The 12,362-nt window shown below is 35.5% G+C and overlaps 2 protein-coding genes and 1 non-coding gene across 3 annotated transcripts; all 3 read right to left on the bottom strand.

Moving 5' to 3' along the window:
• Positions 1–3,087: 3,087 nt before the first annotated feature.
• Positions 3,088–6,209, bottom strand: LOC105795807 (protein KINESIN LIGHT CHAIN-RELATED 1). The gene is made up of 3 exons (XM_012625468.2): positions 5,140–6,209; positions 3,683–4,591; positions 3,088–3,487 (listed from the first exon to the last, which is right to left on the bottom strand). Exons 1-3 carry the CDS (start codon positions 5,709–5,711, stop codon positions 3,259–3,261), a joined length of 1,710 nt encoding a protein of 569 aa, XP_012480922.1. The 5' UTR covers positions 5,712–6,209; the 3' UTR covers positions 3,088–3,258.
• Positions 6,210–6,447: 238 nt separating this feature from the next.
• TRNAG-CCC (transfer RNA glycine (anticodon CCC)) lies at positions 6,448–6,519 on the bottom strand. Its single transcript has one exon. It is a non-coding gene; the product is annotated as a tRNA-Gly (tRNA).
• A 3,118-nt stretch (positions 6,520–9,637) lies between these two features.
• Positions 9,638–11,513, bottom strand: LOC105795816 (pyridoxine/pyridoxamine 5'-phosphate oxidase 2). The gene is made up of 7 exons (XM_012625475.2): positions 11,362–11,513; positions 11,225–11,274; positions 11,088–11,145; positions 10,978–11,010; positions 10,779–10,874; positions 10,094–10,264; positions 9,638–10,001 (listed from the first exon to the last, which is right to left on the bottom strand). Exons 1-7 carry the CDS (start codon positions 11,449–11,451, stop codon positions 9,900–9,902), a joined length of 600 nt encoding a protein of 199 aa, XP_012480929.1. The 5' UTR covers positions 11,452–11,513; the 3' UTR covers positions 9,638–9,899.
• Between the last annotated feature and the right edge of the window lie 849 nt (positions 11,514–12,362).

Here is a 12,362-nt window from a genome sequence, read left to right on the forward strand (position 1 = left end):
ACACACGAGCAGAGGACACGGGCATGTGTCCAAGTCGTGTAAACCACACGAGCAAGGACACGGGCATGTGTCCAAGCCGTGTGACTTGTAAATTGGGTCCGAATCTTGATTTTGTGTGGCTGACATCGATTGTATGAGAACTTTTAATGTTCTATGATTGACATACATATAGTATAACTGTGATAGCTATTTCTGATATTGAACTGTACTCTACAAATATGAACATTGTACACTGCATATGCATGGGTTGGGATACTGTGAAGAATGAAGTACTCTAATTTGAATTAGTGGCTAAGCCACCATGAGGATAATTCTGAATCTAATGCTTTGACGCTTTTTGGTGTAGCAACTAAGCTGCGATTCTGTAATCGTGTCAGACAGACACTCTGCGGTGTGTAGGGTTGGATGGGCATTGAATGCCCTATTGGTGTGTTGTGACGGCCGAAGACGGTGTGTACAGGTTGGGGGTAGGAAAAACTAGCATATGAAATTGATTTATTTTGTAAATGAAACTAAAACTACTTTTGCTTTTGTAACTGAACTGTTCTGTATTTGAACTATAACGACTTCTGTTGCTTACTCGAATCTCGAGATTCGAGAATGCCTTTTTAACTGTATCATACGTGAATGAACCTCTTTTATGCACTGAGTTCACAACTTATTTATTTTCTGATTGAATTGCAGGTGGTTCACAAACTTGAATGGGTCGGCATTGCGAGAGCTCAGTCAAGCTTTAGCCTTTCATTTAATAATTACTATTAGGGTTTTCGGTAGTTTATGATAATGTGATGTTTTGGGAAATTGCATACTTACTTAACTGTGTGTTGGATATTATGTAGAGAATGGTTTGTGTTATTGCATTAACACTGTGAGTTTGTAAGATTAATGATGTAACTCTTTAGACTTGATCTGGATGTCTAGGCCGGGTTTTGGGTGTTACAATTATAACCTTCCCCACATGTAATTGTACTCTCGAACCCAAAATTTGGTGATGAGATCGAGTCTATAATTTTAGGATTTTTTTCGTAGTATTAATTCTAGATTTTTAGATGATAGGTGGCTAACCAACCTAGCCCTAATTGGTTAGTGGCGACTTTACATTAATTTAGGCCCTCCGTGTCTAACTTTGCTTACTAGGCCCCCGTACTCTTATGTAGGCAACATTATGACATTCATGATTTGACCTTAAACTATTTTCGTTTTCTTACATTAATACCTATTTTTTTATGAAATTTTAATACTTGAACTATTGTTTCGTTACATATTTTGGCCAATGATACTAACATGTTTTCCACTTAAAATAGGCCATATGGCAAATGTTGACAACTTTAAAAAATTAGAAAATTAAAATCTAAAAAAATATTGAAAATATTTAAATTTTCTAAAAAAAACATATATTAGAATTAGACCTGTTCATGGGTTAGGCTACTCGCCTAGGCTCGAAGGCTCGCTCAAAATTTGGAATGGTTTGGACAAAATATTAGGCCCGAAAAATAGGTTGGGTAAAAAAATAGGCTCATTTAAAATATGAGTCGGGCTCGGGTTTAAACATTCAAGGCTGGAGCCCAGCCTAGCCTGACCCGTTTTTAAGTTTATGATACTTTATATTATGTAATTTAGAACACATTAAAAAAATAAAACTATACAATATATAATACTACTCTAATATAAACATTAAAATAATGTTAAGATAACCATATAAAAACTTTCAATAAATAAAAAATATATAAAAATTTATGAAATATTGAAATAATATAATATAAATATATATTTTAAAATATGGACAATGCTAAAATTGACTTGGATTAATCTTTTATAAATATGGATGGATTTTGACAAAATTTTAGGCCAATATTTCGGGTTGGATTGGGCTTAGGCAAGCATAAAATATATTAATATCATACTTAAACCCGACCCAACTCATGAGCACATCTAATTAGAATCTCTTAAAGATTTACAAAAATTAAATCAAAATTAAAACTAAATAGTTTTTAAACTAAAATTTCTTAAACCAAAAAATTCAATATAATTAATTACTTCTAAATTCTATTTTTTTCCCGCCATTGATGATAGCTTATAGTAATCTATTCATGGTCGTTGCCTATTTTTCCCCTCCTCTTTTTGATTTCAAAATCCGTCGTTGCCTATTCATGGTCTAAGTCCAGCCTCAACACTGTCGTCTCTTCCAATCCCTTTGCCAGATCTAATGGTGGGGTTTTCTTTTTCTTCCAATTTGTGGATTTTAATATGGGTTTTAGATCTGGGACTGGGTTGTAAGGATATTTCATCCATTGTATGAACAGTCCAGCTTGTATGGATTTCATCCGATCCCAGTCGACGATTGCAGGTAGATGGTGAGGAAAGTGACTGATTTCTTCCATAACTTTTTTACTTGCTCAGCTAAAAAAAAAAATCTGGGTTTCATGAAATACGTAATGGGATTGTGCTTTCTAATCAAGGAAGGGCATTTGGGATTTGGGTTAAAATTCTAGATTTTTGATGAATTTGTTTAGTTTAACACCCATTTGGCAATTAAACAAGAGAAATGGGAAAACAGTATTTTACTAGGAAATTTCAATCTCCATAGTTTACTGTAAAAAGCTTTGCTAGGAGATGTAATTTGAACATAAATGAGGAGTAAGTTTATAATTTGACATTCTAATTAGTTCTGAGAAGCAAAAAGCCATTTTAAAACATTGATTTGGCTCGAGAAGTTACTAGTTTATCGTTACTTTTTTTTTCTTAGAGAAATACTTTTGAAACTCAATGGTTTTTAAAAAAAATTAGTGTTTAATATTTCTGTTAAAAGGGTTTTTAGAAAATAAAACGATTATTTTAAATAAAAAAATATTAAATTTTATTAATATTACGATATTTTAATAAAGTAATTTATTATAACTCATGGTTTATCATTATATTAAATTATTTAAATATAATTTATGAATTATATTTAAAATTTTAATAACCATAGTTTTGAAACACAAACTCCCACTCCCACGGCGCATAACGTTTCTTTGGATGGCAAGAATCTTGGTCGAGGTAATCCACTCATCCTGCTCAATAAAACTATCAACTGGAAATTACAACTTATCCATCCAATTCCTATCCATGTTTGATTCAACTATCAAAACTTAAACAGGAAAAAGAATATATATATATGAAATTAAGGGTCCACTAAATTGAAAGGGGAAAATATATATTTGTTCCAGTATTTAATATAACATAAGTAGAGGTGCAATGCTTGCTTGCTTGGTTCAATCAAGTTCTAAAACCAAAAGTTGACCACCTCTTTGCACTCTCCTTCTTGGCACTTCTGGCATCAAGTAGTTTTTCAAGTGATTTTCCTTTTCTGTTCCGCGTCCTTCCTGCTTCTTTCAGCAGCTCTGCTAGCCTTTTCTTTTCGTCATCTACATCCGGATTTGCTGTTCCCAGCTTTTCTTCTCTCATTTTAAGGATGTATTCCAATATCTCAATTGCATCTTCCACCCTGCGTTCAACAAATAAAACTCCATGTTCAATGTAGCAGCCACATAGACGTCATCTATTCGGAAATATCAAACACAGAGGTCCCAATAATCTGCTTATGTAACCAGATTTTCAAAGCATATACAGCGCGATAATAAATACAGATACCCACAATGACTTGAACAAGAACAGGGAAAGAATGCGGAATAATGCTTACCTTCCAATGGCATCATAGGTGGCAGCAAGGTTGCTATAAACTCCAAGAGTCTCTAAGTGACATGGGCCGCATTCCTGTTCCAATATCTTTCTTGCCTCTTCAAATAACTCGATGGCCTCGTCTATTCTGTAAAGTTGCACACTTGCCAGTCCCATCTGGTTCAATACGATTCCAAAGAAGGCTGATTTACTCTCCCCACTAGCACGGAGCTTTGCCACGGCATTTTCGAAAGAGATTCGAGCATCCCCATACCTCCCAACCATGTAGAACATCACGCCCATCTGTGCTTCAATTCCTGCAATCGTGCTTCGGTTGCCAGGAGTGTCCTCCAGTAACTTCACTGCTTTCTCAAGGAGCCTCAAAGCCTCTTCAATCTCATCCAAAGATTCATAGATGGCTGACACTTCAGTCAATCCACTAGCAATCTCCTCCGATGTAGTTCCAGGGACAGGCTTTGCATATATCCTCAAGGCATTCTCACAGTAGGATTTGGATTCCCTTAGCTTGCCTGTCTTGTGGTAAAGATCAGCAAGCCGAATAAAGACCAATGCCACAGAAGGGTGGCTTTCCCCTTTCGTGGATTTAAATACCGTAAGTGCCTTCTGGTAGGCGAAGATTGCCTCGTCGAATCTGCCAAGGGACAAATAGATGTTGCCAATACTAACATCAATGGCAGCCACTTCATTTTCTTGACCATTAGCAATCATTGACATGCTGGAGAGGACGAGGTGTTCGAGGGCAGATTCATAGTCTCCCTTGGCTTCACAAACAAGAGCCATAAGCCTGCGGTCAGCTGCTTCTTCAGGGGATGCTGGTGCACTGTGCTCCTTGTGGATTTCAAGGGTCCTCTTGCAGAGATTTTCGGCCTCGTCAAGTTGCATAGCTTGAACATGGGCCTCAGCTAAATACCTGCCATTTTCAGTCACTTCATAATGTGCACCTATGCTACTTACTTTTAACACCATCTTTAGGTATGACAGAGACAATGTCTAAACCTACAGGTACGGAGCAAGATACACAAACGGTCCATTAATAAGGCTAGTAAAATGATTATTTTTGGTATTCAGACATTTTAAATCAGATTTAGAAAAAGTATATATTATTAATCCGATTTAATCTATAAACACATATTCAGATGAATTTTTTAAATAAATTTTGATAAATATTAATCCTACAAAATATTATTTAATGTAATTTTGCAATTACACAAAACATTATACAATTAAATTAATTATTACAATTTTAATAATTCGATAAAATTTTACCCAATTACACAAATGATTGGTAATTAGTAATGTATAAAATATTATCCAATTACAGAAATTATTATATTACTTCGAAATCATCCCACTTTCAACCTCCAAACCAAAGACAAGCATGCATAATGCAGTGACCTAGGTCCCAAGACACCAAGAAAACGGTAAATTAGTAAACAAGGGAGGAGTGGGATCAGTTACCTGCAAGTCTCAGCAACTCTAGGATCCGAATCCCCAAGAGCTTCAATCTGGATCCTCAATCCGGACTCGTAGCACCTAATGGACCGGTCCAGTCGACCCATCATTGAATACGTGTCCCCTAACTGCATACACCCAGAAAATTTGGCCAGTGCATCATCCGTCACATCAATGGACCGCTCCAAAACCGGAACCGCTTCCTCAAACCTCCCCAAGCTACTATATATGGCCGCCAGGACGTGAAAGCTCATAGCCAGCTCCAGACCTGGACCCGAACACCTCTCGAAGGATTTCGAGGCTCGGATGGCGTAATCCAATGCCTTATTCGGGTTATCACCGAAAGCGATAGTGTCTCGGGCGAGCTTGAGGAGGAAAGGACCCAGATCCGGATTTTCGAGAGAGGATTCATCGATGCCCGATTTATCTGGGGTCTTTTTCGTTGGCTTGGTACGTGAAACCGAAGGGGACGGAGATGGGGGTCGCCTGGTTCCGCCGGCGCCATTTTCAGTTGCGGCTATGAGAACCCGCAATGGCGTCGCATTGGATGGAGTTTTAACGGAAAACAGACCCGGCATTGGCCAAGATATTCTTTTCTTTAGCAACCGGAAAACTTACTCTTGGTTTGAAAGAAGCGGTACGTAGAATATAAAAAGAGGGGAAGGGAAGGTGAAGGAAATGATTAATGGTGATAGCGATAGGGGTGGTGGTGGTGGAGGGTTGCTTGGAGGAAACGCTTCATGATCAAAGAATTTAGGCGCTTTTTTAATTTAATAAAAAAAAAGAAATTTAGATGGAAAAGAGGTACGAAATCCGTCCCATTCAACAAGAGATTATTCCTGCTTCAGCGGCTTTCATGAGTGTGTGAAGAGTGCTCTTTACTTGATTTGTAAGAAAGAAATAATGAAAAAGGGGGTTTGGCTTTCATTTCACAGCCAGTGGCTGTTGCTCCTTGGCTTGGTAGTGTTTGGTGAGGGGTCAGAGTAGGATGGAAGGTCCCTGCTTGTTGCGCCACATTGTTTGCTGTCAAATATTGTCACTTGCCTTCTCTTTCACTTTTTCTGTAAGAAAGCTGCATATGATGATATTCACATTTACTTAAATCTGAAAAATCCAAGATTGTCTGGACAGCTTTCTCATCAAATCAAATAAATTTCCTCTCCTCTGCTGTTTGTTTGATCATTGATGCCCTTAAATATAATTATTAATGGATTGAAAATGCAGTGTGACAGTTGAAATTGAATGCCAATTATCACCCATACCAAACGCTCAAACGTCGCCTGAATGAGCAAAAAAGACTAATATAAAATCTAATGCGCATCCGGGGAATCGAACCCCGGTCAGTACCGTGGGAGGGTACTATGATACCACTACACTAGATGCGGCCTATGCCCCTTCGATTTTAACACAGTTTTTTCCAAAAACTTGAACTGACTGAAGGCTGAGATACAGTGGTGAAAGCGTTCTTTCCACTTTTCATTGTTGGCATTCTATTGTCATGGATTGCAATTCATTGTTCATCGTCTATCCTGTAGGAGCATTTTTTTTTTCTGGATAAGCAGTTCTTTCCTATTTTATCCAAAAGCAATTAACTGCTACGATGTCCTACGAGTTTATTAATGCTGGACTCAGTTATAATACGGTAGAATTTAGTTTCCATGCATTACATATTCTTTATGGTCGAATATTAGGTGTCAAAAATTGCATCCATATGATATGTCCCTGCCGCTGAACCAATGAGGTCTCCCTCACACAAACGCCAAAAAAGCGAAAAAAAAAAAAACTAATGCATGTGTCGGAAATTACTAGGAACTGGTTCAAGAAAATGGCGACCACAGTCCTTCCATTAAAAAACTTTGCTTGTGAGATTTTTAGCTCAAACAAAGGCCTCAGGATGGAATTGTAAATCTTTCTGATTCTGATGTCTGAAAAATATAAAATTATGCAGAGAAAGCATTTCGATACTACAGCTACAAAAGAAAGGCTAAGTTGAGAATGCTTTGAGTTTGACATTATACACTGTCCTTACTCATCTATGTCTAATTGATTAGATAAAAGTGAGGTGAATTATAGAAAAAAAAGGTATTATTTATCCTTGGGGTCTCGCCAACAAAGCAGCATCAACACACAACGCTTGATAATGTACAGCTTTGCTCGCTTCTCCTTTAGGATCCTACTTCTTGGAAACTCAACTTTGCCTCGTTTCCTCACGGGAAGTCCCACACATCCTGTTCCCATTATTATTTTTCCCTCTCTTCTGCCTTGCCAGAGGAATAGAAATGAAAAGCAAGTGTCGATTCTCCTTGCTTTCTGTGATATCTTTATCAATTAAATAAATATTAGACCTGCGTAGGAGTTACAGAGGTTGGTTACAAAAATTTATCCCCTGCAGCTGTAAGTTACATGCATGTTTACTGGAGTAAGACTTGGAGGTTGTGACTGTCCTAGGAAGCTCCGCAAAGTATCTGATAGCCCATATTCTTGCATTCAAATTGCGGTATTTGGTTACAGTGGCATCTTTTTTTATGAAAGAATTTCTAGATATTTGTTCCAGGCCAAGTGTTGTTCTACTGATAGGGGGGTTAGCTTGATGCCAGCCTGTTTGTTTTTTATTACAGGAATCTCGTGTGCCAACTTGTAGGTCCATGGAAAGCAACGAAAGGGTTTTGGGGTTATTGTTATCATTGGAGAGAAAACAAGAAGGAAGGCTGAACAGAAGGTGACTCAAAATGAGCGTAGCAGAAGCGAAAACCCTGCTTGAAATTTGTGAACGATAACCACATGATTTAGAAGCAGAGAGGCCGCTGACATTATCTCTCACTCACAAACGTACGTGTTCCGTAGCTTGACATCGACAAGTTACGGGATCATGATGGATTCATGTTGAAGCAATGAACTATTTCCTCAGCAATCTAGTTGATTTTATCTAAATACCAAGACCACTTCTTAATTCCCCTTCATTTTCTCTAAATTAGCTTTTTTTAGGTCATCATCATTAAATTTAGATTATTGAAATATATGGAATATTATAATAATAAAAGAATTTAAATCTAAATTAAAGTAATTATATAATTTTAAAAAATTGTATTTGTACATACAATGTGACTTGTACTTAGAGGTGCTCATGGGCCGGACCCATAAAAAATTTCGGCCCGGCCCGAAATATGGACCTAGAATTTTGCCCAGGCCCGGCCCGGGAAAAAATTCATAAGCCCGGGCCCGGCCCGGCCCGGCCTGTTTTTAAATAAATACCAAAATTTTATTTTAAAATTAAAACAAAAATTAAAAAAAGTAATTTAAAATTAAAAAAAATTAAAAAAGTATTTTAAAAAAATTTTAAAATTTTAGAAATTTTAAAAAAGTATTTTAAAAGTATTTTAAAATTAAAAAATAAAAAATAATAAAAATATTTATTATATTCGGGCCGGGCCCGGGCCAAAAAAGTTTTACCCGAGGCCCGGCCCTTTTTTTAATCGAGCCTCGTTTTTTTGCCGAAGCCCATATTTCGGGCCTATATTTTTACCCAAACCCTCCCATATTTCGGCCGGGCCGTCGGGCCGGGCCGGGCCGCCCGGCCATGAGCACCTCTACTTGTACTCTGTCCATGACTTTTTTTCTCTTCGTCTGACAAATTTCCATGATTTCTTATATTTTAAAATTTATGCAAATTAATCTATTTAGAATCCATTTAGATTAATCCATTAAATTAATTATTCATCTGAATCAATGTCATTATTGAAAATAGAGTGAAAGCGTAACCAATAAAAAATAGAACCAAAACAAACAAAAAATTTGATTAAATTTGAATAAACCAGTTTTAATATTTAGTTTGGGTTTTATTTTTTATTTTATGATTTTGGATCATATTTATTATCCAAATTCTAGAATTTGTGTTTCTTCATTTTGTAATTTTCTTTGAATTTTTATGAATAATTTTATATATCCATTGTTGAATTGATAATTCAACCATTCAATTCCTACACCATTTATCCATTTTTATATTTTTGCATTAAAATGTCAAATAGCTGACTTAATAACCATTAATCACCACATTAGTGCCATAATGGTCAAAGACAAAAAATATCGATCAAGAATTTTAATTAATGCAATTTGGGAATTCAAGTGCTTCAATGCTTTTTTTTGGAGAGGTTTAATTGATTTTTTTTCAAAAACTCAAGGCTTATTTACCCCTTCTTAAGCCTAAATTTTTTATTTTTTTTAACATTTGCTCAAGTGAGTCGATATTGTTAACTCGTGATACCAGCTAATACGTAAAATAAAAATGATTAATGAAAAATATTGCTGTGTGTCCCATCCAATGCAAGAAGTAGTTTTTGACGTTTACTGTTTAGCTGGTTTAGGAAAAGGGAAATGAAGCTGGCAATGCCATAGCACAGTGAAAGAAGAGGGGGGGGGGGGGAGGAGTCAGTTGGGTAATTGGAGAGCGTAGAGGAAGCATTTGACAGTGTGTGAGTCGGAGGAGGAAGTGAAGTGGTCCCTAAGGTTGGTGCAATGCGTGCATGGTCTGAAATTTGTTATTGAATCTAAAATAAACAACACAACAAACAATAAAGAGTCAATTGTAGTCATGCGCCTTATTACATGATCAAAAAGAAACTATATTTATTTATGGAATCTAAAATACATACATACTACCAGCGAAAATTGATGTATAAAAGATTAGAACATGTTATTCCACATCAACCATATACATACCAGGTATGCCATTGTGTGTCCACCTCATGCTTTAGAAACTGAAAACAAAATCAAGGGTTGATTCTCTCTGATGTCCAGTTTTTCACTCCATTCATATCAAGTGTAGATATAAACTTAACTCTCTCAGTACTCTTCAAATTCAAATAATCAACCTGCAAATTATGATATAATTCTTAAATAGAAGTAATCAAAATGAAGAAGTGGATGTGACACATAGAAACTGTAAGTTTGGAGGAGGGGTAACCTGATCAGGATCAAGAACCAGCAGACAAAAAGCAGCAACCGGGCCAATTGAAGGATCTAAACGAACTTCCTCCTCACTTTGGTGCTCACTTATGCGGGGCAGACCAGGATTAGGTCCTAAGTATTGTAGCCTTGATTTAACAGAGCTAGCAAACCAAGATTTCTCCCTTTGCTGTAGTATGCATGCATGTATTAAGTGCTTAACGGAGTAGGTTTCACGAGTTAACGAAACACTAACCCAGTTGGGAAATGACTAAAAAGTTATCTTTTTTACGAAGTAATAAATATTATATTAGAAGGATGTTTGCCATTTTGTTGTTTTATATAGCTCAATAAATCTAGAACACATAATGGGATCTGAACTTAAGGCACAAATGATTCTTTAAAGCCTAATTTATTTCACAATTTCTTTTTTCCATAATCAACTAAGTTACAATATGCTTAATCCTTTTAATCTACTAAATTATTATTAATTGCTAAATAAAATTGATATTTCATATATCATAAGATTAGTGAATTTAAATATTATTTAAATTAACTTATATTTTATTGTATACACGAATATATAACTCTACATAGATTAAAAACTCTTTTCAAAAAGTACTTAAAACTAGTCCTGAGTCATAATATTAGCAATATAAGTTCATATAATAATGGAGTCAAATATTGGTGGATTGTTGCCTAACCTGGAGTTCGAAGGTGTCAGGATTGGATCCATCAATAACATCAACTCTTCCACTGATTCGAAACTGCTCCCATGAATCAGTAAAGTACCAACATATCTGCAATGCAAAGGAGAAATAAAAAAGGATTTACATTAAACCCTAAGTAAAATACAGGTTATTGAAAATAATGGGTATATTATACCCTCAAAAAAGAAAATACCTCAGCAAAAGGGCAATGCTTTAGCTCTTCTATCTGCGAAATTAACAAATAATATTGTACCCGTTTCAGAATTGAAAGAATCCGGAAAGAGGGGAAGTGAATTAAAGAACCTTGTGAGTCCTGTTATCGGTGTTGATATGGAACTTGTCGCTGCTCTCTTGAAATCCTCTGTAAATTCAATCGAATCACATTGAATACCAAACAAATGAAATTTGGAATTTGAGAAGCATTTTACACAGAAATGTACCTAAAAACCAAGGTGCGATTGGAGGGTCTTCCGTTGCATCCCACCGTAGCCTATCACAGTAGGAAGTAGCAACAAGAAGTCAACAAAAAAAGAAATAAGAAAAAAGGGAAGAGTGAAAAAGGAGAAAGGCCGCTAACGAGTTGAAAGTAGGAAGAGTGCTTGAGATGGGAATTAGATTCCAAAGCGTTGAGAAGAAGTTGCTTCCATGGCGCTGTTATCGTTCCCATTCCCTTTTTCTTTTTTCGTTTTACACAGTAACTCGTGGTGTGAGATATTGTTTTTGAAACGCAGTTGGGCCCAAAGTTGTTTAGATTTGAAGGAACAAAGTCCAAGGACTCCATCCTATTTACGTCCAAATCTTCTTACTTAAAAGCCAGCCCATTTGACTTTGCGTCTTCATACCCTTTCCAATGAAACTCAAACTGAAGCCTGGGACACGTATCACAACTAGAAGTATTCATGGATCGAGTTAGATTCGGGTTGGATTTTAATAAGTTATTTTAATTTTAAATGATAACGGATTCTTAAATTAGATTTTCTACAACAATAACAAAATAATGTTAGTATAATCAAAATCAATTTTATATACACTAAAATATTTAAATTTAGAGTAAATAATTGAATAAAAATAAATAAATCAACGGAATAATACCAATAAATGTTACTGTTTCAATGCAAATGTTTTTGCCATAGGTGCCTTATCTCATATGATTAGAGATGCCCTTCGTAATAACTCTACAATTACATCCTATTTACATAAATCACAACATGATGTTGGTACTTTGTGAAACTATTAAGAGTTGATGTTTGAAAAGTTATATTGTGAAACTATTAAGAGTTTGAAAAGTTACCGTTGATATTTTTAAATGTTTTTATGTTAAATGAATTTGAATAGTTTTAGTTTAGGGACTAAAATGTTAAAATATTGAATTTAGCATGAAATTTTATATGAATTTAGTTGAAGTAGAGCTGTTGAGGGATGGTATATGAATCGACTCAAAAGTATGAGGCTTAATTGTGAAAATATGTAAATTTTGGTTTTAGGGACTAAATTGCATAAAGATAAAAGTTTAGGATAAATTTGTAAAATAAAATTAAAAGGGTTCATATGCATCTAATAAGTATTATAAAGTGTTAT

Source organism: Gossypium raimondii, chromosome 7, assembly GCF_025698545.1.
Source record: "Gossypium raimondii isolate GPD5lz chromosome 7, ASM2569854v1, whole genome shotgun sequence".
NCBI classification, from domain to species: domain Eukaryota; kingdom Viridiplantae; phylum Streptophyta; class Magnoliopsida; order Malvales; family Malvaceae; genus Gossypium; species Gossypium raimondii.